Genomic DNA, 24,587 nt, shown 5'->3' with positions numbered 1-24,587 from the left:
AGGATTTTGTAGCTTAGCCAGGAGGCATGCTGTTGCTGAAGCATCTGCTCCACAAGCTGCACTCCGTTTCTGCCTCTTTTGGTTAATTGCTGCGGGGTAACACTTTCCACCGCCAACGAGAAACAGGCTCTTTCTGATTAACAGAAGACACAGAGAAAGCAAATCTGAGGCTTATCCTTCTCGTGCTCAGTTCCCACATCTTAAGCTCCGAGAAAACCTCCCAAGTCCTCTGCACATCTCACAGGTGCCAGCACATATTTACAATCCATGAAAGCCAAAGCTAAAATTAGCCTTTCTGTAGCCACAGAAGACAGTACAAGCCAATTTTCATCCTCCCTCTCCTGTTCACCACCCTCAATAGGTGCTGTAGGTGGGGCAAAAAATTCTCTCAAACCCTGAAATAATAACAAAAAGATGGTACGTACTAAACTCCAAACAAAAGAGAGAAAAGAAATAACCAAATTCTTCCCCATGTTATTTTGATTCAAAAACTTCCCGTTCTTTGTACCTCTAGGGCACTGACCTTATGTTGCTGCCAGCAGACTTGTAACGGGATTTCTCGTTCATCTGATTGGTTTTATTTTTTTCTGGGCTTTAGTTTTTTTCTGCTCCAGCAGACTTTCCTTGCTCGAGTCCCTATAGGACCCTATGTGTCCCTATCTGTTCCTGCAAGTTTCTGCTAGTCTCTGCTAGTCTTTATCCCTATTTGTCCCTGTGGTCCCTGTTAGTTCCTGCTAGACCCTGTCTTTCCCCACATATCTCTATTTGTCTCTATTTATTTCTATTTATCCCTACTTATTTCTATTTGTCTCTGCAGGTCTCTTCAGGTCTCTGTTTGTCCCTGAATGTCCCTATTTATTCCTGTTCAGGCGCCACTTGTGGCAGACTGCCACAATTACTACTTGTTACTGTCACTACGAGGGACATTACTCTTACTACTTGAGACTGTCATTACGAGACTGAATGAAGGAGGACAACCATAGAGATGAAAACCTAAAACAAAAGAAACTGTTATAAAGAAGGGGGCCAGGGGAAGAAGAAAAGAGCGCTCCACTTCTAGTGAGCAAAGGCAGCTGCTGAGCTTCCACAACACTTTGTATTTATTGAGTAGAAAGCGTGGAGGAGGAGGTAACGATTGGTCAGCTGCTTGATTGATCACAGGTTCATATTATTACTAACAGGCTTCAGATTTGCCTAATCACAAGAAACACTGTACTTGGGGCGTGACTGCCCTCAGCATTCCTTCTGGGTGGCAGAAGCAGTTTGTCAGTTTGCCAACATTCTGCGATTATGAGAAACAGTTTGCTGTTTACTTATATAGTCTCCAGTGGTATACTGAGTTGATCTCGACCCTCTCTCGGCCTCCAACAACTCCCCATTGCTCTCTACCTTCAGCCCCTGATAACCATATTCTATTTTATTTCTCTATTAATTTGACTATTCTGGGTACAGCGTATAGGTGAAATAATACAATATTTGTCCTTTTGTGTCTGGCTTGCTTTACTTAGCATAATATCTTCAAGGTTCATTCATATTTAACGTGTGTTAGACCTTTTATATGGCTGGATATTCAATGTTATAGATACATCACATTTTGTTTATCCATTAATCCATTGATGGACATTTCGGTTTTTTCCACTTTTTGACTATTGTGAACAATGCTGCTATGAACACTGGTATACAAATATCTTTCTGAGTCCCCACTTAAAACCATTTTAGTATCTTTTACATTTGTTTTCATATTCTTCACTGCCTTTGTATCTGCCTAAACTGGATATCTGATTAAATAGTTGTAGTATTTTCATTTTAAGACAATTATTTCTTCATTTCAAAAACTGTAACTAAATTCAATTGATTTAAATTAAAATTTAGATGAAAAATTAATGCTGGCATTTCCAATAAACTTTGAGAAACTACTGACCGGGTATAGTGGCTCACATTTGTAATCCCAGCACTTTGGGAGGCTGAGACAGGAGGATCACTTGAGCCCAGGAGTTAAAACCAGCCTGGGCAACACAGTGAGACTTCATCTCTACTAAAAATAAAAATAAAACATTAGCTGGGCATGGTGGCATGCTCCTGTGGTCCCCGCTACGTGGGAAGCTGAGGAAGGAGGATTGTGTGAGCCTTGGAGGCCGAAGCTGCAATGAGCTATTATCACACCACTGCGTTCCAGCCTGGCCAATAAAGTGAGACCCAGTCTGAGAAAAAAAAAAAAAAAAAAGAGAGAGAGAGAGAAACTACTGAAAGCTACAGAGCTTTTACTCTTTAACAAATATACGCACAGCAAAATCTATAAACAATTCAAGGAATGTGTGGATCCTTTCTGTTTTTTCATAGGATTAGGAGTCTAGAGTTTCTTTTAATAATTCCCTCACCATGGATGTCTCTGAAGCTTTGAAATAGAATTCCCATTTTTCATTTCATCCGTAGAGCTTGGCTGAAGGTCTGCAAACAAGGAAATACATGATTGGGTTATTATTTCTGATCAGATGCCCAATTTAATGAATTGAAACATTTGAGCCAATTATTAACTCCTTATTTGGAAACACTTTCCCATACTGTTTATTTATTTGCAACTTTAATAAATGACATCAAAGGCACTGAAGAAGCAAAGGTTTCTAATACTCACATGTACTACTGCTCCAACCCATCAATATCTGGAATCACAATTAGATTATACACAGTGACTAGAAGACTATTCAAGAGCATAAGAGAGAAAGCCTAGATTGCTTTGAACAGACTGTGAGTAGACTGGGAATTCTAAGAACTCTGCTAGTGATGACTCAGAAGGAAGAAAGGAACATAATAGAGAAAATCTGTATTGTCTTAGAGACTATAAATCATCATACACAGACTTTTTGTAGAAATATAGATGTTCAAGTGTTCTTACTGTCTATAGTAAAATGTGAGAGGAAAGATAAATTGAGAAAATAACTATGAGACAGAAAACGAGCACTTTATGGTTTTGGAAATTCTTAGCCTATTCACTTCAGGAAATTCACTGTGAAATTCAGGAAATTCACTGTGAGCTGGTCCTCCAAGGCTCAGAAAGGTGCCTGGGATGAATGGAGTCTCAACTGTACATGCCCCACTTGCAATGCAGATAAAGGACCATGAAGTGCAGACCACCTCGGGTTTTATACCCTGCAGAAACATGATGTGCTAAGCTAACTGTTTCTAGTGGAGACTGTAACAAAGCCTGGGCTATTCCACTCAGTGCCTCTCTATCTCAGAGTGTTACATTCCCAGCTCATTCTACAGTTATTCTTGATAACTACAAGTGACAAGCAGAGAGGAAAACAAGGTCAGCCCAAGGCCACCCTGAGAACTGTCCTGCAATTAGGTGTCTGTCTCATGGATTCCTTCACCCATAATGGCAAAAGCCACCAATCAAGATGAAACTATCTCATAATGATATGTGGATGAAACTCTTATAAATATATGTGGAGACTGGGCATGGTGGCTCATGCCTGTAATCCTAGGATATGAAAGGAAATGAAACAAAGGAAAAGGAAATGAATCAAACAAAGGAAAAGATGGGTAGGACAAGGTAATGACTAGTCTACAAATCAAATAAAATATCAATTTCTGTAAATAAACATAAATAGAGGCTCATGACTATCTCACAGACCTGGTGAAAAGGAATGAGAAAATGACCCTGAAAGGATATTTATTCTTGTTCAAAAGAAACAGGTTGAAATAAAAAGGAAAAGGAATAGAAGTAAAATATTAGTGCTACTTAGATCAGCAAGGTACAGAGGAAGCACACTGAGTTGAGGATAAAGGAAAAGAAGTAAATGAGTAAAATAATTGACAGGGTATTCCTACAAGCCAGCCAGCCAGATAAAAGATTTTAATGGTCCACATTACAGAGGCAACATATTAAAAGGATGATGAGGTGAACATCTAGACACTAGCTGGTGGTCTTGCTGTTCTAAAAGGCAGTGGATCCTAGGCCGGGCACGGTGACTCACACCTATAATCCCAGCACATTGGGAGGTCAGGCGGATCACCTGAGGTCAGGAGTTCCAGACCAACCTGGCCAACATGGTGCAACCCTGTCTCTACTAAAATACAAAAATCAACCAGGCACGGTGGCTCGTGCCTGTATTTCCAGCTACAAAGAGGGCCGAGGCACGTGAATTGTTTGAACCTGGGAGGCAGAGGTTGCAGTGAGCCGAGATTGTGCCACTGCACTCCAGCCTGGGTGACAGAACAAGACTCTGTCTAAAAATCAAAAACAAAAACAAAAACAGAACAAAACAAATCTGTGGAGCAACTTCTTGTCCAGTGGAATGAATTCCTATGACATACCCAGGAGGGTCACAAGGTACCCAAGAATTTTTTTTTTTTGAGACTAAGTCTCGCTGTTGTCGCCCAGGCTGGAGTATCATGGCATGATCTTAGCTCACTGCAACCTCCGCCTCCCGGGTTTAAGCAATTCTCCTGCCTCAGCCTCCCGGTACCCAAGAATTTTACACCTTTAGAAGTACTGCCAATTTGGATTAAAAGGTATGAGGAGAATATGACAGGAAGGAGGGCTGTTGAGCTCCCCAATCTGCAAGTAGGAATTAAACTGACAAACCACTCAGCTGTAACCACATGCAACGCTTCATGAAAAACAAAGGATAACTCTGAAGGTGAAGCAATGAGCCCAGATGGCAGAGCTTCTAGCTCAGAAGGCTGAACCAAACCACAGGATTATTACCAGTCCTTAAAACCTAATTTTGTTTGCCCAGTTGTAGTCAAACGTCTTGGGACTGGCACCTCATTTTTTTTTTTAACTTCCTTTTTGCCCCCATTAGAATAATGTCTATAACTGGTATCCTATGCCTGTCCCACTCTTGGTTTTGGGGAGCAGGTCATTTTTTCCTAGTTTCATAGATCCACAGAAGGAGAGCAATTTTTCACTGAATGGATTACACCCAGACTCTCACCCATACTTGATGAAGATTATTTGGATGATGTAATTTGGGAATCTGAGCTGATGAGCTTTAGATGAGGTTTTTCACTTTGAATTGATGATATAATTGTTTGAGACTCTGGGGGATGTTGGGACAGGATGAATACATTTTCATTCCATGGGGGATGTATATGAATGTCTGGGATCTAGAGAACACACTGCGGTGGGCAAATAATGCCACTCCCCCCGCCCCGCAAAGATATATACGTTCAAATTCCTGTAATTATGAGTGTGCTATTTTACATGGCAAAAGGATCTTTGCAGATATGATTAATATAAGGATTTTGAGATGGAGATTATCATGGATTACCCAGGTGAGTCCAATGTAATTACAAGAGTTCTTATAAGGCAAGCTTGTCCAACTGGTGGCCCACCAGCTGCATGTGGCCTAGGACAGCTTTGAATGTGACCCAACACAAATTCATAAACTTTCTTAAAACATTATGAGATTGTTTTTGCAATTTTTTTTTAAAGCTCATTAGCTATCGTTAGTATTAGTGTATTTTATGTGTGGCCCAAGACAATTCTTCTTCTTCCAATGTGTCCCAGGGAAGTCAAAAGATTGGATACCCTTGTTATAAAGGAGAGAAGATCATAGGAGAGTTAAAGAATTAATGATGGAAGAAGAAATTAGAGCGATGTGATTGCCTGTTGGAAAGGGGCCATGAGCCAGGGATGCGGGTAGCCTTCAGAAGCTGGAAAGGGCAAGAAAAAGATTGTTCCCTAGAGCCTTCAGAAGAAATGCAGCTCACCCACACCTTGATTTTATTTTAATGAAATCCATTTTGGACTTCTGATCTCCAGAACTATAGGATAATACCTTGTGTAATTTTAAGCAACTAAGTTTGTTGTAGTTTGTTAAAGCAGCAATAGGAAACTGAAACCGCCATGACAGGTGCTCAGAAGAACTCCAGGAGGCATGAAAGGAGGATGCTAACGCCTTTACATTGCAGGTGTTCCTGGGGGGCACTAATGAGAGAGCCTGCTGTACTGCAACTTAGATAGATTCTGGAGCCTTCTGTTACAGGGGATGCTACGCAACGTGGGCTGATTTTCAAGTAATAAACATGAGTGGACCTAAGTAAAATTTATAAATAAGGAATATGTTGTCTTTAAAATGCAAAAAGGCCTAAAAGATGTTTGGCTTCTAACATTATGGGCACAGGGAGGCTCAATAGTTGTTTTTTAGTAGTATTGGGGATAGAGAGGCCTTCAGCTAACCAATTGATCCCTTGGAATTTAAGTGAGGGACTGGGCCTGCTACTTTGCATGGGACAATGGCTTATCCCCTTTATGAGCTCCTTTTTGAATGTTTCTGTGTCCTAAATAAGTGTGGCGAATGAATTTCCTTAGAGGAGGACACCCTCAATGTAATGTTATACCTGTACTCCTGGAGAAAGCTGGAAGCAGTGGCTCTTGCTGGCAAAGATTGTGGGCAATAGTAGGGCTGTTGAAGTACACTGTGGGTAGCCATGCATTGTGTTTCTTCCAAGGTAAAGACACACTGTGGCTGAGAGCCTGTAAAAATCAGCATGGAAGAGAACATTCTAGCCAAGTCTATGACTGCAAAGTATTTGCCAGTAGATACTTGGATAGAGTCTTTCATTTCAATTAAGTTGAGTATGACAGCCTTAATATGTGGGACTATGTGTTAATGCACCCCCAATCCTCACACAAAATTTGATTTGGATGTGATGAAGGCACACATGTATTAAGAAGATATGAGAGGTTTATGACTCATAGGGTGAGGTTTTTTTTTTTTTTTTTTTTTTTTTTTTTTTTTTCAGAATAGCAGGACAGGCTCTCAGGCAAATCTGAAAAATAGCTTTAGAGAGCAGGGAGGGATGACTGGCTTGAGTTTTTACTGTGAGGAGAGGTTGGATGAGCTGAGGATTTCCCTTCATTGTCCTGACTTGCATGGATTGAAACTCCTACCAGGTGTAAGAGAGAAGGTATGTGTGAGTTTTCTTACCAATTTGCTCAGATGAAGCATGGGGTTGGGAAGGGGAAATGGGGCTTGACATTTGTCAAGAGGCAAACAGTGAAAATGGAGTCAGACTTCTTATTACACATGGGTAATGACGAAGGGGCCAAGCTGGCAAGTCAGGATGTAGGGGATTACTCTTTTAATGAAATCTTTTAGTACTTTTTAACTGAATTTAAAAATTATTTGCATATATCACTTTAAATAATAAAAATGATTGTTTTTGTAAAACGGAAAGAACAGAGACTCTGGAATCAAACAAATGTGTACTGTATTTAAATACAAATTATACCAGTGGCTCACCCCTGTAATCCCAGCGGTTTGTAAAGGAGCTGAGACTGCAATGAGCTAGGATTGTGCTATTGCACTCCAGCCTGGATGACAGAGCAAGACTTTGTCTCAAAAATAAATAAATGCATATATTAAAAATACTTAAAGAAGCAATCATTCAAATACATACATAATCTTTGAAATTAAGTTTCGATATTGTTATGCTAATGTTACTCTTTTGTGTAGCATATTTAACCTTGTTTAAACCTGTTGCTGTTTTCTTAGATTTTAAAAAGGAGGAAAAATCGTATCAAGTTATCAGTTGGCTTGCACCTGAAGATCATCAAAGAGAATTTAAGAAGAGTTTTGATTTCTTTCTGGAAGAAACTTTAGGTGGCAGGTAATTTTTTTTTTATTCTTTGAACCAAAGGGTCACTATTTTCATCATACAAATGAATGGATGGATGCATGGATACTTGGATTTTATTTTAATGAGATTTTATTTTAATAAGAGAAAGTGACAAATGGATGGATGGATGGATTGATAGATGGAGAGACAGATGATAGGGGGAGTAGATGAGTACTACATACTACATCATCCAGTAAAGTCCGGGGGCATTCTTCTTTATACCATCTTTCTTACACTATAAGCATGAGTGCTTTCCTGCAGAAAGTGGGAAATCGTTTCTTCTGGGACTTCCTTGCAACACTTCACCTACACTCATTGCCTGTAATATCCCCAACACAGAAATTGGGATAGGCTCCTCCAGTTTTCATTGTTGGTGGGAAAATTAGAGTCACCTTTTCCCACTTACTGTCTTCCCTTCTTCTCACATATATTCATGGATAAAGGGAAGGCTTATGAACATTGGGTTTGTAGAAGTTGAACATACAGCCATGCAAAGTTCTTTTAAAAAGCAATCAACCTGGTACAAATGAAACATGAAACTGACTCCTTTTGCTTAATCTGATGGGAAGGAACACATAACTTTTTGATCTCAGACATAAAAGAGGAAACACAGAAATCCATGCCTATCTTGGTTAATCGCAGTGGCCTTACCTACTCTTCTTTCCTTGAAAATTCCACTCAATAGTCAACGTAGTGCTTAAATCTGACTCCTTCCATAAAGCCTCCCTCCTCACCCAAGCTGGAACACCACATTCTCTCCTCTATGCGTCTGATCTAATCCACCCATTTGACACTTAGCCTATATCATCTTGCAGAGTTAGTTATATATTTTAAGCATATGCCTTGTCTCTTCTTTCCCAGTTTAATATTTTTAAGGACAGGTATAGTTAAGAGTGCATTCTTAAAATATTTTAACTTATTAGCTTAATTTTAAATATGATTAATGAACTAAAGTCTAAACATTTTTACTACATTACTGGCTTTCTTTTTTTTTTTTTTGAGATGGGGTTTTGCTTTTGTCGCCCGGCTGGAGTGCAATGGCGCGATCTTGGCTCACTGCAACCTCTGCCTCCAGGGTTCAAGCGATTCTCCTGCCTCAGCCTCCCAAGTAGCTGGGATTACAGGAGTGTGCCACCATGCCTAGCTAAGTTTTGTATTATTAGTAGTGACGGGGTTTCACCATGTTTGCCAGGCTGGTCCCAAACTCCTAACCTCGGGTGATCCACCCTCCTCGACCTCCCAGAGTGCTGGGATACAGGCGTGAGCCACTGCACCCAGTTCATTACTGAAATTTTCAAAAATGTTTGGCAACTTTTCCTTTGTTATATGAATCTTTAAAAATATACAACAGAGGATGACTTCAGTCAGTCTGCATATCATTAGTGAGGGACCTTCTCTAACTGGAGGGCAGTGGTACGGTGGTGTACAGGTTACAGGTGTGTCAGGGAATTGATTCTCTCAGTCTTCCATACAGCCAGTAGGTTTCTGATATCTAGAGCTCTTGCACTTATTGCAACTGGCCTAGGCATCCTCATCTATTTCCCCCAAATTCTGTAAAATAGGATCATATTCTATGCAGGCATTATTGTGAATACGTTGCAAAAGAATCGTCCCTTTGCATATGTCAGTAAAGCTTTGACATTATCTTACCTGAATACCCCAGCCTGCATTGAGGTGGAAAGAAATAATAATAATAAATAATTAAATAAAAATAATAATATAAATAAGTAAACGAATATGTAAATAAATATATAAAAATATGTAAAATGAAAATAAATAAAAGTAAATAATAAAGAAAGAATAATAAAGAAAAAAGCAATGCATTTCAAAAACCAGGTTCCTTTTGTTTTTATTTTTTCCATTGCTTAACTCCTAGGGATAGAAAGGTGGAATTCTCATTTTCAGCTGAGATATTCGGTTGTAATATAATCAAAGAGTAACTTGACTGAGGCAATCTCTCTTATGCAAGCACACAGTGCTAAAACATAGCACATATAATCAATATGGATAAACTCTTTCGTCAAGTTACTTACACAGTTTGGTTGGATAAATAAGAAAATCACTCATAAACACTCTGTATGTAAATGAGGGCTAAATAGAGTGTCACCTGATTTATCAAGGAGACAGAACTCTGAGATCTGCTGCTCTGAGAGATGGCTCCCAGAGTAGAAAGACCTTGAGCTGGCATTGATGGTGGTTGGGATTTGGATAAGGGGAGAAAAGGGGAAGAGAGAAGGGTACACTCTAGGGAGTAGAAACATTTAAGCCAGGATAATTACGGCAGAGGGCATTTGTGGGAAACGGGTTGAATTTGTGGGTGACTGCTAGAAAGGTTGTTGCTTCCCTGGGATATTTTCTTTGTATCTCAAGATACTTTTATGTACTGTAAATTTAACACTTCCCATGAATATTTGTTATTTTTTTCTTACAGAGGAAATTTTGAAAACTTATTAAAAGTTCTAGAATACTTGGCGTTGCAGTGCAGTCATTTTTTAAGGAGAAAGGATATCATGGATTCCTTAAAGAATGAGAACTTCGACATGGTGATAGTTGAAACTTTTGACTACTGTCCTTTCTTGATTGCTGAGAAGCTCAGTAAGCCATTTGTGGCCATTCTTTCCACCTCATTCGGCTCTTTGGAATTTGGGCTACCAATCCCCTTGTCTTATGTTCCAGTATTCCATTCCTTGCTGACAGATCACATGGACTTCTGGGGCCGAGTGAAGAATTTTCTGATGTTCTTTAGTTTCTGCAGGAGGCAATGGCACATGCAGTCTGCATTTGACAACACCATCAAGGAGCATTTCACAGAAGGCTCTAGGCCAGTTTTGTCTCATCTTCTACTGAAAGCAGAGTTGTGGTTCATTAACTCTGACTTTGCCTTTGATTTTGCTCGACCTCTGCTTCCCAACACTGTTTATGTTGGAGGCTTGATGGAAAAACCTATTAAACCAGTACCACAAGTAAGTGACCCTCAGCATTCAGTTTGGGATTCACACAGAGGTCTTCAGTGCATAGTTGATGGCTGCCACCTGCCAGTAGGATCCTGAGGCTGAAGTAGGGATAGGCGAGGGAGGCACCTAGGGCATGCTTTTAAAGGAAGTGATGAGTTTCAGGGTTGTGCAAGTATAATGTTAGGCCTTGCACCATCCTGAGATCAAGGGCATCTTTGTATGGGTTCCCCCGGCTCCTCTCTTGCCACACCCTAGTCCTAGCCTTGATAAAATAAGCCCTGTATTAAAGTTTCAATTTTTTGTTTGCATTTTTATTTTGCATGATCATGTGTACAATAAACATGTAGTTAGTGCCCATTACATGCAATAATTGTTAAGGAGATAAGATACTCACAGTGAAATGACAACACTATGGATTCGGAGTAAGCAGGGTGGGTCTGTACGGGACCGACAGCAAGAACTACCGGTGATATCTCCAGTGTTCCCTGCCTGTAGAGCCCTGGCTCCTGGCTCCACCCAGATCTTCTGACTTGATTTCTCTGGGGTGGACCCCTGCTACTGTAATTTGCAAATGCTGCCCAGGTGATTTGAATGCACAGCACAGTTTCACAACTCAGAACCTCTGCTACAGAAATGTTTCCAAGGGAGGAGAGCTAGGATGAGTTGGCTGCCTGTTGCCTCTGAGCACTGGGTTCCCATTTTACAAAGTCATCATATTTAATATCCTTCTATCTGTATGGAGGTGTGATCATCTTCATTTTTATAAACGGAGGAGGACAGAAGCTCAGGTGATGTAGGTGACCTTCCCACCACCATGTATTTCAGAGGCCCTGAGGGCCTGGGCTTTCCAGCCACCCAAGTGTCCACTCTTCTAACTTGCATTGAGTGAGCAGGAAGAGGTGGGGAATGATCTATAGGTGATATGGGCTTTGCATTGGTGGCAGGAAGTTTTAGGAATGGAGCTGAGAGGGAAAGCACCCCAGGTTGGGGAGCAGGGGTCCCAATATGTGGAGATGTAATTGAGATGGCAATAAGGCTGGGTTCCCTGGGTGGCGCTGGCTACACTAGTGGAGTAGAAGATTCAATTGCATGAGTAAAACTGTGGGGATTTACCAGAAACCTTAGCTAGCAGGTGGGTGGATCAGGCCTCCACCATGGAGTAGGGAGAGGACGTTGTTAAGAGGATAATAACGGGAATAAGGGTTGTAATGACTGTGAAACAACATACACTAAAAAAAATAATGTTTCCTCTCTGCATTTTCCAATTTTTATATAATGGTCTTATGTTGCCTTGTAATTATAAAAATGATGACAAGGCTGTTTTAAAGAAGTCCTTAGGAATGGTAAGTGGTATGCTGGCTGGCATCCAGTAGAGTCTGAACCACGTAGTAGAATGATGGGTTGGGAGGTGGAGTGAGCCCTTGTAGGGCAGAGAGAATCAGACAGAGTTCAAAGAAATATTTGGAAGTAAGAATTGACAAAATTGTGCTACACACAAAATTAAGACATTGGATACTGTGAGCCCAAAATACAGGACGCTGGTCTCACCAATTTAGAAACTTTATTTGCCATGGATGCATCCATGACAGCTTCAGGAGGTCCTGACGACATGTGCCCAAGGTGGTTGGGGCACAGGCTGGTTTTATACATTTTAGGGAGACATGAGACACCAATCAATATATCTAAGATAAACATTGGTTTGGTCCAGAAAGGCAGGAGAGGGGGATTCTAGGTCATAGGTAGACAAGAGACGAACAATTGCATTTTTTTGAGTCTCTGATTAGCTTTTCACTGAGTGCACAATTTACAGAAACAGTCACTTCTACCTTAGTCTGGGTTAGTGAAACAATAGGGCAGAGGAATCAAGCTGACATTTGTCTCAGGCGAGCAGACGGATGCTTTTGAGTTCTGTCTGCTCTTTGTCCACAAGGAATTTTCTTGTGGGCAAATGGTGAGGGTGGGTATGCAGCTTTTTTTTTTTTTTAATATTTGTGGCTGTGGCTATCCTATTTAGGAATGGAATGGGAGGCAGTTTTGCTCGATGCAGTTCCCAGCTTGACTTTTCTCTTTGGCTTAGATTTGGGGATCCTGAGATTTCTTTTCCTTTCACAACACTAACTTTGTTAAGAACTACCTGGGGGACTTTAAGATACAAGCTGCCCAGGCCTGCCTTCAGGACAGAGCATTACTGCTTTTTTTTTTTTTTTTTTTTTTTTTAAATCCACCACATCAAGGCATTGATCACTTCTTTATGTTACAAACATCACAATTATATTCTTTTAGTTACTTGAAAATGTACTATAAGTTATTGTTGACTGTAGTCACCCTGTTGTGCTATCAAACACTGGACCTAATAAATTCTAACTATATTTTTGTACCATTAACTATACCCACTTCCCCATCCCAGCCTCTGGTAACAGTCATTCTACTCTCTGTCTCCATGAGTTTAATTGTTTTAAATTTTAGCTCCCACAAATGAGTGAGAACATGCAGTTTGTCTTTCCGCGTCTGGCTTACTTCACTTAACGTAACGTATTCTAGTTTCATCCATATTGTTGCAAATGACAGGATCCCTTTCTTTTTATGGCTGATGAGTTCTCCATTATGTACACATACTATATTTTCTTTATCCATTCATCTGATGTTGGACATTTATATTGATTCCGTATCTTGGCTACAGCGAATAGTGCAACAATAAACACGGAAGTGCAGGTATCTCTTCAGTATAGTGACTTCTTTTCTTTGGGGTATATACCTAGCAGTGAGATTGCTGAATCATATGGCAGTTCTAGTTTAAGTTTTTTGATGAACCTCTAAACTGCTTTCCATTGTGGTTGTACTGATTTAAATTCCCACAAACAGTGTGCAAGTTTTCTTTCTCCACATCCTTGTTATTGCCTGTCTTTTGGATGAAAGCCATTTTAACTGGGGTGAGATAATATCTCATTGTAGTTTGGTTTGCATTTCTGTGGTAATCCGTGATGTTGAGCAAACCTTTTATATGCCTGTTTGTCATTTGTATGTCTTTTGAAAAATGTCCATTCAGATCTTTTATTTTTTAATCAGGTTATTAGATTTTTTTTTTTCTCATAGAGTTGTTTGAGCTTTTATGTATTCTGGTTATTAATCCTTTGTCAGAAGAAGAATTTGCGCATATTTTCTCCCATTTCATGGGTTATCTCTTTGCTTTATTGATAGTTTCCTTTGTTGTATAGAAGCCTTCTAACTTGATGTGATCTCATTTGTCCATTTTTCCCTTGGTTGCCTGTATTACCAAGAAAAACAAGTGCGCCCAGATCAACATCCTGGAGCATTTCCCCAATGTTTTCTTTTAGTAGTTTAATAGCTTGAGGTCTTAGATTTCAGTCTTTTTCTTTTCTTTTCTTTTCCTTTTTTGAGACTGAGTTTTACTCTTGTTGCCCAGGCTGGAGTGCAATGGTGTGATCTTGGCTCACTGCAACCTCTGCCTCCTGGATTCAAGCAATTATCCTGCCTCAGCCTCCCAAGCAGCTGGGATTACAGGCGCCCACCTAGTTTTTTGTATTTTCAGTAGAGACGGGGTTTCACCAAGTTGGCTGGGCTGGTCTTGAACTCCTGACCTCAGGTGATCCACCTGCCTTGGCCTCCCAAAGTGTTACATTTAAGTCTTTTATTCCATTTTGATTTGATTTTTGTATATGATGAGATATAGGGGTCTAGTTTTATTCTTCTGCATATTCATATCTAGGTTTTTTTTTAGCACCGTTCATTGAAGAGACTGTCATTATGTTCTTGGCACCCTTGTCAAAAATAAGTTCACCGCAGATGTATGGATTCATTGCTGGGTTGTCTATTCTGTTCTGTTGGTCTACGTTTCTTTTTTTTATGCCAGTACCATACAGTTTTGGTTACTATAGTCTTGTAGTATAGCTTGAAGTCAGGTAATGTGATTCTTCCAGTTATGTTCTTTTTGCTTGGGATGGCATTGGCTATTCTGGGTCTTTTGTGGTTCCATATAAATTTTAGGATTATTTTTCCTCCTTCTGTGAAGAATGTGATTGGTATTTTTATAGAAACTGAATTGAATCTGTAGATTGCTTTGGGTAGTATGGACATTTTAACAATATTGATTCTTTCAGTGCATTAACGTGGAATAGCTTTCCAGTTTTTAAAATGTTTTCTTCAAATAATTGCATCGATGCTTTATAGTTTTCACTGGAGAGATCTTTTACTTCTTTGTTTAGCTTTATTGCTAGGTATTTTATTTTGTTTGTGGACATTGTAAATGAAATTACTTTCTTGATTTCTTTTTCAGACTATTCACTGTTGGCATATAGAAATGCCACTGATTTACATATATTGATTTTGTGTCCTGCAACTTTACTGAATTTGTTGTTCAGTTCTAATAGTTATTTTCATAGAGTCTTTAGGGTTTTCCAAATATAAGATTATATAATTTGCAAACTAGCATAATTTAACTTCTCCCTTTCCAATTTAACTGCCCTTTATTTCTTTCTGTTTTCTGATTGCTCTAGCTAGAACTTCCAATACTATGTTGAATAACAGTGGTAAAAGTGGGCATCCTTGTCACGTTAGAGGAATGGTGTTCAGTTTTTCCCCATTCAGTGTGATACTAACTTTGGGTGTGTCATATATGGCTTTTATTGTGTTGAGGTATGTTTCTTCTATACTCAGTTTTTTAGGGTTTTTATCATGAAGGGACTTTGAATTTTATTGAATGCTTTTTCAGCATCAATTGATATGATCATATGGTTTTTTTCCTTCATTCTGTTGATATGATGAATCACATTGATTGATTTCCACATGTTGAACAATCCTTGAATCCCTCAGATAAATCCCCCTTGGTCATGATGAATGATCTTTTTAATGTGTTGTTGATTTTGGTTTGCTATATTTTGTCAAAGATTTTTGCCTTAATGTTCATCAGAGATATTAACCTGTAGTTTACTTTTTCTGATGTGTATTTGTCTGGTTTTGGTATAAAGGTAATACAGGCCTTTTATTCCCTTCTCTTCTATGGTTTTTAGAATAGTTTGAGTAGGATTGGTATTAGTTCTTTAAATGTTGGGTAAAATTCAGCATTGATGCCATTGGGTCCTAGGCTTTTCTTTGCTAGGATACTTTTTACTACAACTTCAGTCTCGTTACTTATTGGTCTGTTCAGGTTCAGGATTTCTTCACGGAATAATCTTGGTAAGTTTTATGTGTTTAGGAATGTATTCATTTCTTCTAGGTTTTCCAATTTATTGGCATACAGTTGCTCATAGATGTTTCTAATGATCCTTTGAATTTCTGTAGCATCAGTTGTAATGTCTTTTTTCTTTAGCTCTGATTTTATTTGGGTTTTCTCTCTTTTCTTAGTTTGGCTAAAGGATTGTCTATTTTCTTATCTTTTCAAAACTGAACTTTTCATTTCATTGATCTTTTATTTTTTAATTTTAAATTTTATTTATTTCTGCTATGATCTTTCTTTCTTCTACTAATTTTGGGTTTGGTTTGCTCTTGATTTTTCAATTCTTTAAGATGCATCCTTAGATGGTTTATTTGAAGTCTCACTCTTTTGATGTAGGCACTTATAGCTATAAAATTTCCTCAGTATTATTTTCACTGTATCTCATAGGTTTTGGGTGTATGTTTTGTTTTCATTATTATTTGTTTCAATAAATTTTTAAATTTCCTTCTTAATTACTTCATTGACCTACTGGTCATTCAGGGGCCTATTGTTTTATTCCATGCATTTGTGTAATATCCAGAGTTCCTCTTGTTATTGACTTATAGTTTTATTCCATTGTGGTCTAAGAAGGCAGTTGATATAATTTCAATTTTTTTGAATGTCATAAAAGTTGTTTTATGGCCTAATGTATGGTCTACACTTAAACATGGTCCATGTACCGAGGAGAAGAATGTCTTTTTTGCAGTCATTGGATGAAAATTTCTACAAATATTATTAGGTTCACTTAATCTGTAGTGCAGATTAAGTTCAATGTTTCTTTGTTGATTTTCTGTCTGGATGTTGTGTCCAATGCCAAAAGTGTTACATTTTCCATCTATTATTGTATTGGGGTCTATCTCTCTCTTTATCTCTAATAATGTTTGCTTTATATGTCTGGGGGCTCCAGTGCCTATATATATATAATTGTTATATGTGCTTGCTGAATCAACCTTTATAAAATTATATAGTAACCTTCTTTGTCTCTTTTCATGGTTTTGTCTTGATATCTCTTTTATCTGATGTGAGTATAGCTACTCCTTCTTTTTTCTTGGTTTCCACTTTCATGGAATATCTTTTCTATCCCTTTATTTTCAGTCTGTGTTTTCATAGGCAGTGTGTTTCTTGGAGGCAACATGTTAAGTCTCTTTTTTTATTTATTCAGTCACTCTTTCTGTTTTGATTGGAGAGTTTAGTCCGTTTACATTCAATGTTATTATTTGTAGGTAAGGACTTACTCCTGCCATTTTGTTATTTGTTTTCTGGTTGTTTTGTGATCTTCTCTTTCTTCTTTCCTTTCTTCTTGTCTTCCTTTTAGTGAAAATTATTTTCTCTGGTGGTGTGTTTTAATTTCTTGAATTTTATTTTTTGTGTATCTGTTTTAAGTTTTGTGATTTGAGGTTACTACAAGGCTTGCAAGTAACATCTTATAACCCATTATTTTAAACTGATGGCAACTTAACTTTGATTGCAAAAAGAAACAAACAATTAAGCAAAAAAGAACAGTAAAGAAATTCTGCACTTTATCTCCCAGTCCGCTAAGTTTTTGTTGTTTCTATTTATATCTTATTATATTGTCTAAGTTCACTTAGTCATTCTTCTGCACGATCAGTTCTGTTAAGAGACTCTGAGGCATTCTTCAATATGTCAATTGCATTTTCAGCTACAGAATTTCTACTTTTTTATTTTTAATTCTTTCAATCTCTTTGCTAAATTTAACTGATAGGATTCTGAATTTCTTCTCTGTGTTATCTTGAATGTCACTGAGCTTCCTCAAAATGGTTATTTTGATTTCCCTGTCTGAAAGGTCACATTTTTCTGTGTCTCCAGGATTAGTTGCTGGTGCCTTATTTGGTTCACTGGGTGAAGACATGTTTTCCTGGATGGTCTTGATGCTTGTAACTTGTTCATCAATGTCTGGGCATTGAAGAGTTAAGTATTTATTCTAATCTTTGCAGTCTGAGCTTGTTTGTACCTATCCTTCTTGAGAAAGCTTTCCAAGTGTTCAAAGGGAATTGAGTGTTGTGATCTAAGTCTTTGGTCACTGCACCTGTGTCTGCATTAGGGGGCACTCCAAGCCCAGTCATGCTGACTCTTGCAGCCTTGTAGAAATACCACCTTGGTGGTCTTAGTTAAGAGCCAGGAGAATTTCTTGGATTACCAGGCAGAGTCTCTGATTCTCTTCTCTTACTTTCCTATATACCAACGGAGGTTCTCTCTCTCCCTGTGCTAAGCTGCCTGGCATTGGGGAAGGGGTGACACAAACACTCTCATGACCACCTCCACTGAAATTGTGCTGGATTATGCTTGAAACCAAACAGAGCACTGGACCTCGTCCAAGACCTATGATAACTATTGCCTGGTTACTGCTGATGTTTATTCAAGGCTCTAGAGCTCTTTAGTCAACAGGTGGTGAATTCTTCCAAGCCTATACCTTTCCCTTTAGGGCAGCAGGTTCCCTTCTGGCTCAGGTTGGGTCTAAGAATTCTGTCTGGGAACTGGGTCCTGGAATTGGGAATTGTAGGGATCTACTTACTCTCTTCCCTCCCTTCCTAAAGCAGGAGTCTCACCTGTGGCCACCCCACCCCAGGCCTGTGAGAAGTACTGCCTGGCTACTGCTGATGTTTATTTTAGGCCCACGGGCTTTTGAATTAGCAGGTGGTGAATCCTGCCAGGCTTAGGTCTCTCCCTTCAGGGCAGTAGGTTCTCTTCTGACCCAGGGCATGTCTAACAATGTTGTCCAGGAGCTAAGGCCTAGATGTGGAGATGTTAGGATTCTCCTTGGTGCTTAATTTTACTGTAGCTAAACTAGTACCCAAATTGCAAAATAAAGACTTTTTAACTCTTCTCTCTCCTCTCCTCAAGGAAGGAGTCTCTCCTGGAGCTGTGGGCTGCCCTGCCTGTGACACAAGCTCTCCTTTGGTTGCCCTGGCTGGTGTCTCACCAGGTCATGTGCACCCAGGAATTTTAGTTCCTGTGGCCTAGATTGCCTTTCAAGTTTATTTAGAACCCCAGAGCACTTTAGCCTGCGGTGGTTGGTCTAACCAGCACTGAGGTCCCTACTGCTGAGGTGGATGATTCCCTTCTAGCAAGGGCTCATCTGAATGCTCCATGCATGGGTGCCAGCTAAATTCTTCCCTGTGTCGCTTTGCTCTGTGACTGCAGAGCACTGACTTCTAGTGCAAAGTCTATAGCCTCTGTGCTCTGCCTCCCCTAAGCACACAGATTCTCTCTCTGCACCACATGGTAATTGAAGACTGTCCTTCCTATCTTCTCAGTGCCACTTTCCTCAGTATGATGTTAAAACCAGGAATGGTGATTGCTCACCTGATTTTTTTTTGTTGTTGTTGTTGTTGTTCTTTTGAAGGTGTTTTCTTGTGGATAGCTGTTAATTTGGTATTCCTGTGGGGGGCACAATCACTTCAGGGTTCTCTTCTGCCATCTGGCTCCACCTCCCTATGGCATTGCTGCTTTTAAAAAATCTTTCTCTGTAGTTATAATCTTCAGTCCTGTGGGTGAACTACTGAGGTAGAGGATGAAGTATGTACAAAAAGATCAGTGACCGAGACTATCATAAAACATTGGAGGAAAACACACTAAAATGATACATTTTGTGTAGATGGAGAGGAGCCTTACCCTATTCTGCCACCGTTTCTGCCTGCAACAGAGGTGTTCTTCCAGCCTCCAGAAATCCCACTCCTCATGTTGGACCCTGGCCACCTACTAGTACTCTTCCAGATACTATTACCTCTAGTCTGACCTTGGAAAACTCCTGTGAGTCCCTGAGCCTATAATGGGTGGAAGGTCAAGAAAGGCCCTGATAGTAGGGTCAGGATTTCAAGAAGAAAGATGTTCTCACCAACACAAAGGACATGACCACAGTGCAGCTAGTGTAGCGCTATCTTAGGAGCTATAATAATAGCTTTGGGACAGTGAGGACAGGGCACTGTGTTAGTAAATAGTCTGGCTTTCATTTTCTGGTCAACTAGGCTTTCACCAATAATTTTGTCACCTCTTTACCTTGGTAATCTTTCTGCAGGACTTGGAGAACTTCATTGCCAAGTTTGGGGACTCTGGTTTTGTCCTTGTGACCTTGGGCTCCATGGTGAACACCTGTCAGAATCCGGAAATCTTCAAGGAGATGAACAATGCCTTTGCCTACCTACCCCAAGGGGTGATATGGAAGTGCCAGTGTTCTCATTGGCCCAAAGATGTCCACCTGGCTGCAAATGTGAAAATTGTGGACTGGCTTCCTCAGAGTGACCTCCTGGGTAAGGGCTGCCCAGGACTGCTCCTCTCCTTCCACTGACTTGTCTTTGGGGCTCATCTGGGCTCTGACCTTTAGCTGGACATTTGTACCCACTGTTGAATGGCACAGGTAAGGCTCAGTGGACAGAAAAGTAGCAGCCAGTTGGAGTTCTTGAGAAACAAGGCTATACTTCCAATGGGATCAGATGTCAAAGCAGCCATCTTTCCTTCATTCTTTTCTATCCCAGACCTGATGTCTGCAGTCCTATGTGATATTCCTGTCAAGTCTCTTTAACCCTACTGCATTTGGTCTTGGACAAGGTCACCCAAACAAGATTAAAGACAACCTATCAACTCTGAATGTATATACCAGGGATTGGGAAAGTTGCCACTTGCTTTAGTGACTTTGTGAGCACCAGTTTGGCCACATGGACTTACACAAACACACATCCACACATAAATATGGACACATCATCTTAATTTACTAAGGGTCTGAGCAATTTCTACCATCACAAGATTAATGCCAATAATGTTTTTAGGATGTGCCAACATACCTGTGTGCCAGGCTTAGCAACTTCACAGTTGGTGATTTGGTCTACCGAATTGTCTGGGACTAGAGAGCTGCCTCACCCCCAAAAGGTTTTCTCCATGCCAAGTGCTGCCATAGACACAGACTAGAGCAGAGATTCATAACCAAGATTATGGCTCAAAAGAATCTGGGCAATTTAAGAAGTAGATCCCTGGTCCTACTTCTGTAAATATATATTTTAAAATTCTGGGGTAGGGCATATGCCTCCCATTTCAAAGAAGAGACAAGGAGTCTGATGCACATTGCAGTTGAGTGACCCAGGTTGAGATGTGCTTGTCATTATCAACAATCACTTTAGTTAGCTCTAAGTAATGCTGGCATGGAAAGACAGGAACTGGAAATACAAAGGTGAAAGATCTAGTCTACTTTCAAGGGGCTTCTCTTATAATTGAGGACACCATACAGTCAATACAAGTTTTATGAGTGACACATGAGTTGTGCTGTCAACAAATATGTCAGGAATACAAGAAAAGGGAAATTAGCTGTCAGTGGATAAAAGAGGGCTCAATATAGACAGACAGAGGAGGTAGAAACAGAGAGACACACAGAATACAGATGAGAGAAGCAAAGAGAGGCACAGGGAAGACAGAGAAGGAAGAATGGATGGACAGATAGAGATGGATGCCTTGCTTAGCACTCTTCTCTACAGAAGTCACTCAATTCTAAGCCTTAGCTGAGTTTCTGGCTGAGGAAAGATGTTTCCATTTAATAACATGCTTGGAATCTTGTATCTTGGAACTGTAACCTTGGATGTGTCCCAAGCATAGTCATTAGATACAATGTCTCCAACACACTGCTAGATCCCCTTGGCACCTTCTTATCCCCTTCATCTCTGCCTGATATCTTGAAATTTTCATCCTGAAGTGTCCCACCCTCTTTCTTATTTACAACAGCTCACCCCAGCATCCGTCTGTTTGTCACCCATGGTGGGCAGAATAGCATAATGGAGGCCATTCAGCATGGTGTGCCCATGGTGGGGATCCCTCTCTTTGGAGACCAGCCTGAAAACATGGTCCGAGTAGAAGCCAAAAACTTTGGTGTCTCTATTCAGTTAAAGAAGCTCAAGGCAGAGACATTGGCTCTTAAGATGAAACAAATCATGGAAGACAAGAGGTATGCAGCTCTCTGGGGTTGTGGTCATAATGATGAATGAAGGCAAAAACACTAAGGGTACTGTGGGAGTCTGTTTCTTTGGTTTTGCTTTGTTTTGCTTTAGATTAAAACTGTATTTTCTGGGACATGGGATAATATGTGTGTGATGCCAACAGCTGACCTGTGTCCTCTGAGAGCAAGACTAGAGCATTTAAGTTAGATGCTAAGAATCATTTCCTACTTTTTCATTTTGGAGAACCTGGACTATGTACACAGGGTCTCTGTGAGCTGTATTTCAGGTCAATTGGAATTCAGATCAGCGGGATTCCAATTGAGGCAGGTGATTGCCTTTCTGTTCCCCAAATACTCCACACTCTTCTCCCCCTTGGCCTTTTGTTTGTGGTGCTGCCTCTTCACATACTGGCTCCTTCGTCACATTCTGGTCTCATCTCCAACCCATTTCTTCTTAGAGTTCACCTCCGACAGTCCTAAGTAACCTCTTCTCTCACCCACCCCCATTATATCATTTACTTCTTAACACTTCTTAAGGTCTGTAATTACCTCTGTTATTTATGTGTTTGTTTACAGAGTCTCTTTATGTTGCCCAGGCTGGTCTCAAACTCCTGGGCTCAAATGATTCTCCCGCTTCAGCCTCCTGAGTAGCTGGGATCACATAAGCCACCATGCCTGACTTATGTTTTCATTTATTATTTGTCCCCCTCACCTTCCAACCAGAGAGTGGAGAGTTAGCTTAATGAGGACAGCAGCATGTGTCTCTTGTTTTCTGCTGTCTTCTTAGTGCCTAGCACATGGTGTGACACAAAGTAAATGGTTAATGAGTTTTAGTTAAGTGAGGCAATAGAAGGGGCCCAGTGACCTCCAAGGTAACTAACTACATATCCAGCACAGTGATCTCATGTGAAGAGAAAAATACACCTCGTGTAATAAGTGAATAATTTATTGGAGTTTCAAAGGCACAAACCAAAATCAGACCTCAAAGCTTAACATGTATTAGGAGACACTCAGCAATTCTCGCTAGGTGACTTAAAACAACCACATAGCTCGTGATTCTTAGCCCTAGGAGAGTCATTAAATTCCATGGGTTAGTTAACTTCAGATCAGTTGTATATATTTGCAATTTTATGTATTGCCGATGGTAATTTTCTGAAAAATGTGTTTGTAACTTTCATTGGATTTTTCAATGACCTAGACCCAAAATGACCATTCTGAGCTGGGATGGTCCTCAGACATTGTACATAACTAGGGCCAGCTTCACAATTTGCGGGACATGATGTAAAATAAAAATGTGGAGCCTCCTATTATAAAGTTTGAGAACTTCGACATGGTGAAACCAAGTACAGGATGCTACTAAGTATGTGGTACAAATATGCAGCCTGCAGCCCAGGAAGTCAGCCCTGGTCAACATGACCTTCTGATGGTGAGGAATGTGTAGGCTTTAGCCTGTGCCTGACATTCCCTACTGTGAGATTTGTCACCCCATCTAGAGACTGGCACAATGGAGGTGCTACATGTATATATATAATAATTACATCATATATAATTTTCCTAGGGTACATCATAAACCTCCTTGGAGTAGGGTCTAGTCTTTGTGGACTTAGTCACTTTTTTGAAGTTTAAGACTTTCAGCATTATGCATGGATCTTTGCATGTAGGTGTCATGATTAAACTTCAAGGGGACCCAGATAAATTACGGCAAAGTCAACAAAATTTCCTTGAAACTTAGTCTTTCGTGCATCATATAGAACGGATCACACAGTCTAACTCTTGTGAGGTCACATTAGTAATGCCCGCTCTCTGTCTCTCTCAACAGGTACAAGTCTGCAGCAGTGGCTGCCAGCGTCATCCTGCGCTCCCACCCGCTCAGCCCCACACAGCGGCTGGTGGGCTGGATTGACCACGTCCTCCAGACAGGGGGTGCGACTCACCTCAAGCCCTATGTCTTCCAGCAGCCGTGGCATGAGCAGTACCTGCTTGATGTTTTTGTGTTTCTGCTGGGGCTCACTCTGGGCACTCTATGGCTTTGTGGGAAGCTGCTGGGTATAGCTGTCTGGTGGCTGTGTAGGGCCAGAAAGGTGAAGGAGACATAAGGCCAGGTGTGGCTTTGGTGGAGTCTGTTTGGTGGGTGATGTCACCATTTCTAGGGGGCTTCCCACTAGTTCTGGCAACCCTGTTCTCCAGTCCTTCTAGTTATCTCCTGTTTTCTTGAAGAAGAGGAAAAATGGCCAAAAATCATCCGCTCCACTTGCTAATTCTGCTACAAATTCATCCTTACTAGCTCCTGCCTGTTAGCAGAATTCTTTCCAGTCCTCTTGTCCTCCTTTGTTTGCCATCAGCGAGGGCTGTGCTGTGATTCTGTCTCTAAGTGACTTGGACCACTGACCCTCAGATTTCCAGCCTTAAAATCCACCTTCCTTGTCATGCGCCTCTCTGAATCACAGCCTGACCATTCCAGACTCCCTGTCCAGATCTTCTCAGCCTCTTTCAGTCACCATGTGTCATGGAATAACACCGAGAAAGACAACTCGCATATTCTTTCCGTTTCTGTTCTGTTCTCCTGCATATTCTCTTCAATGCTCAGGAACCCTGCCCTGTGCTTGCAGGCCTCCACATTGGGTCCCTGTCTCTGGTGCCCACAGAGAGCCCCTTCTTTGCTGATCAGGCATGGAGACTGTAGGTTTCCAGATTTCCTGAAAAGTAAAAGTTCACAGAATTATCTCCTTGCAGCCTCACTAAACATTTGACCAAGAGATTACTGTTCTAGTTGCCCAGAATTCTGTCATCTGGCTACTCAAGGCTATTGGGGAATGAGGCACGTCTGTGCACTGGCACTGGCCAGGATGAAGGC

At 40.4% G+C, this 24,587-nt stretch overlaps 1 protein-coding gene across 2 annotated transcripts in view; it reads left to right on the top strand.

Moving 5' to 3' along the window:
- UGT3A2 (UDP glycosyltransferase family 3 member A2) overlaps nt 1-24,339 on the top strand; it is a 30,333-nt gene extending 5,994 nt beyond the window's left edge. For both annotated transcript variants that reach the window (XM_023216580.2, XM_023216581.2), the window contains 5 exons: nt 7,506-7,620; nt 10,061-10,592; nt 19,832-20,063; nt 21,523-21,742; nt 23,553-24,339. In XM_023216580.2, the coding sequence (XP_023072348.2) occupies nt 7,506-7,620; nt 10,061-10,592; nt 19,832-20,063; nt 21,523-21,742; nt 23,553-23,829 (1,376 nt within the window). In that variant the 3' untranslated portion in view covers nt 23,830-24,339. The remainder of the gene's footprint in view (nt 1-7,505; nt 7,621-10,060; nt 10,593-19,831; nt 20,064-21,522; nt 21,743-23,552) is intronic.
- Nucleotides 24,340-24,587: the final 248 nt, after the last annotated feature.

The sequence above is a fragment of the Piliocolobus tephrosceles genome, chromosome 4 (genome assembly GCF_002776525.5).
Source record: "Piliocolobus tephrosceles isolate RC106 chromosome 4, ASM277652v3, whole genome shotgun sequence".
Lineage (NCBI taxonomy): Eukaryota > Metazoa > Chordata > Mammalia > Primates > Cercopithecidae > Piliocolobus > Piliocolobus tephrosceles.
This window is presented reverse-complemented; position numbering and strand designations above follow the sequence as displayed.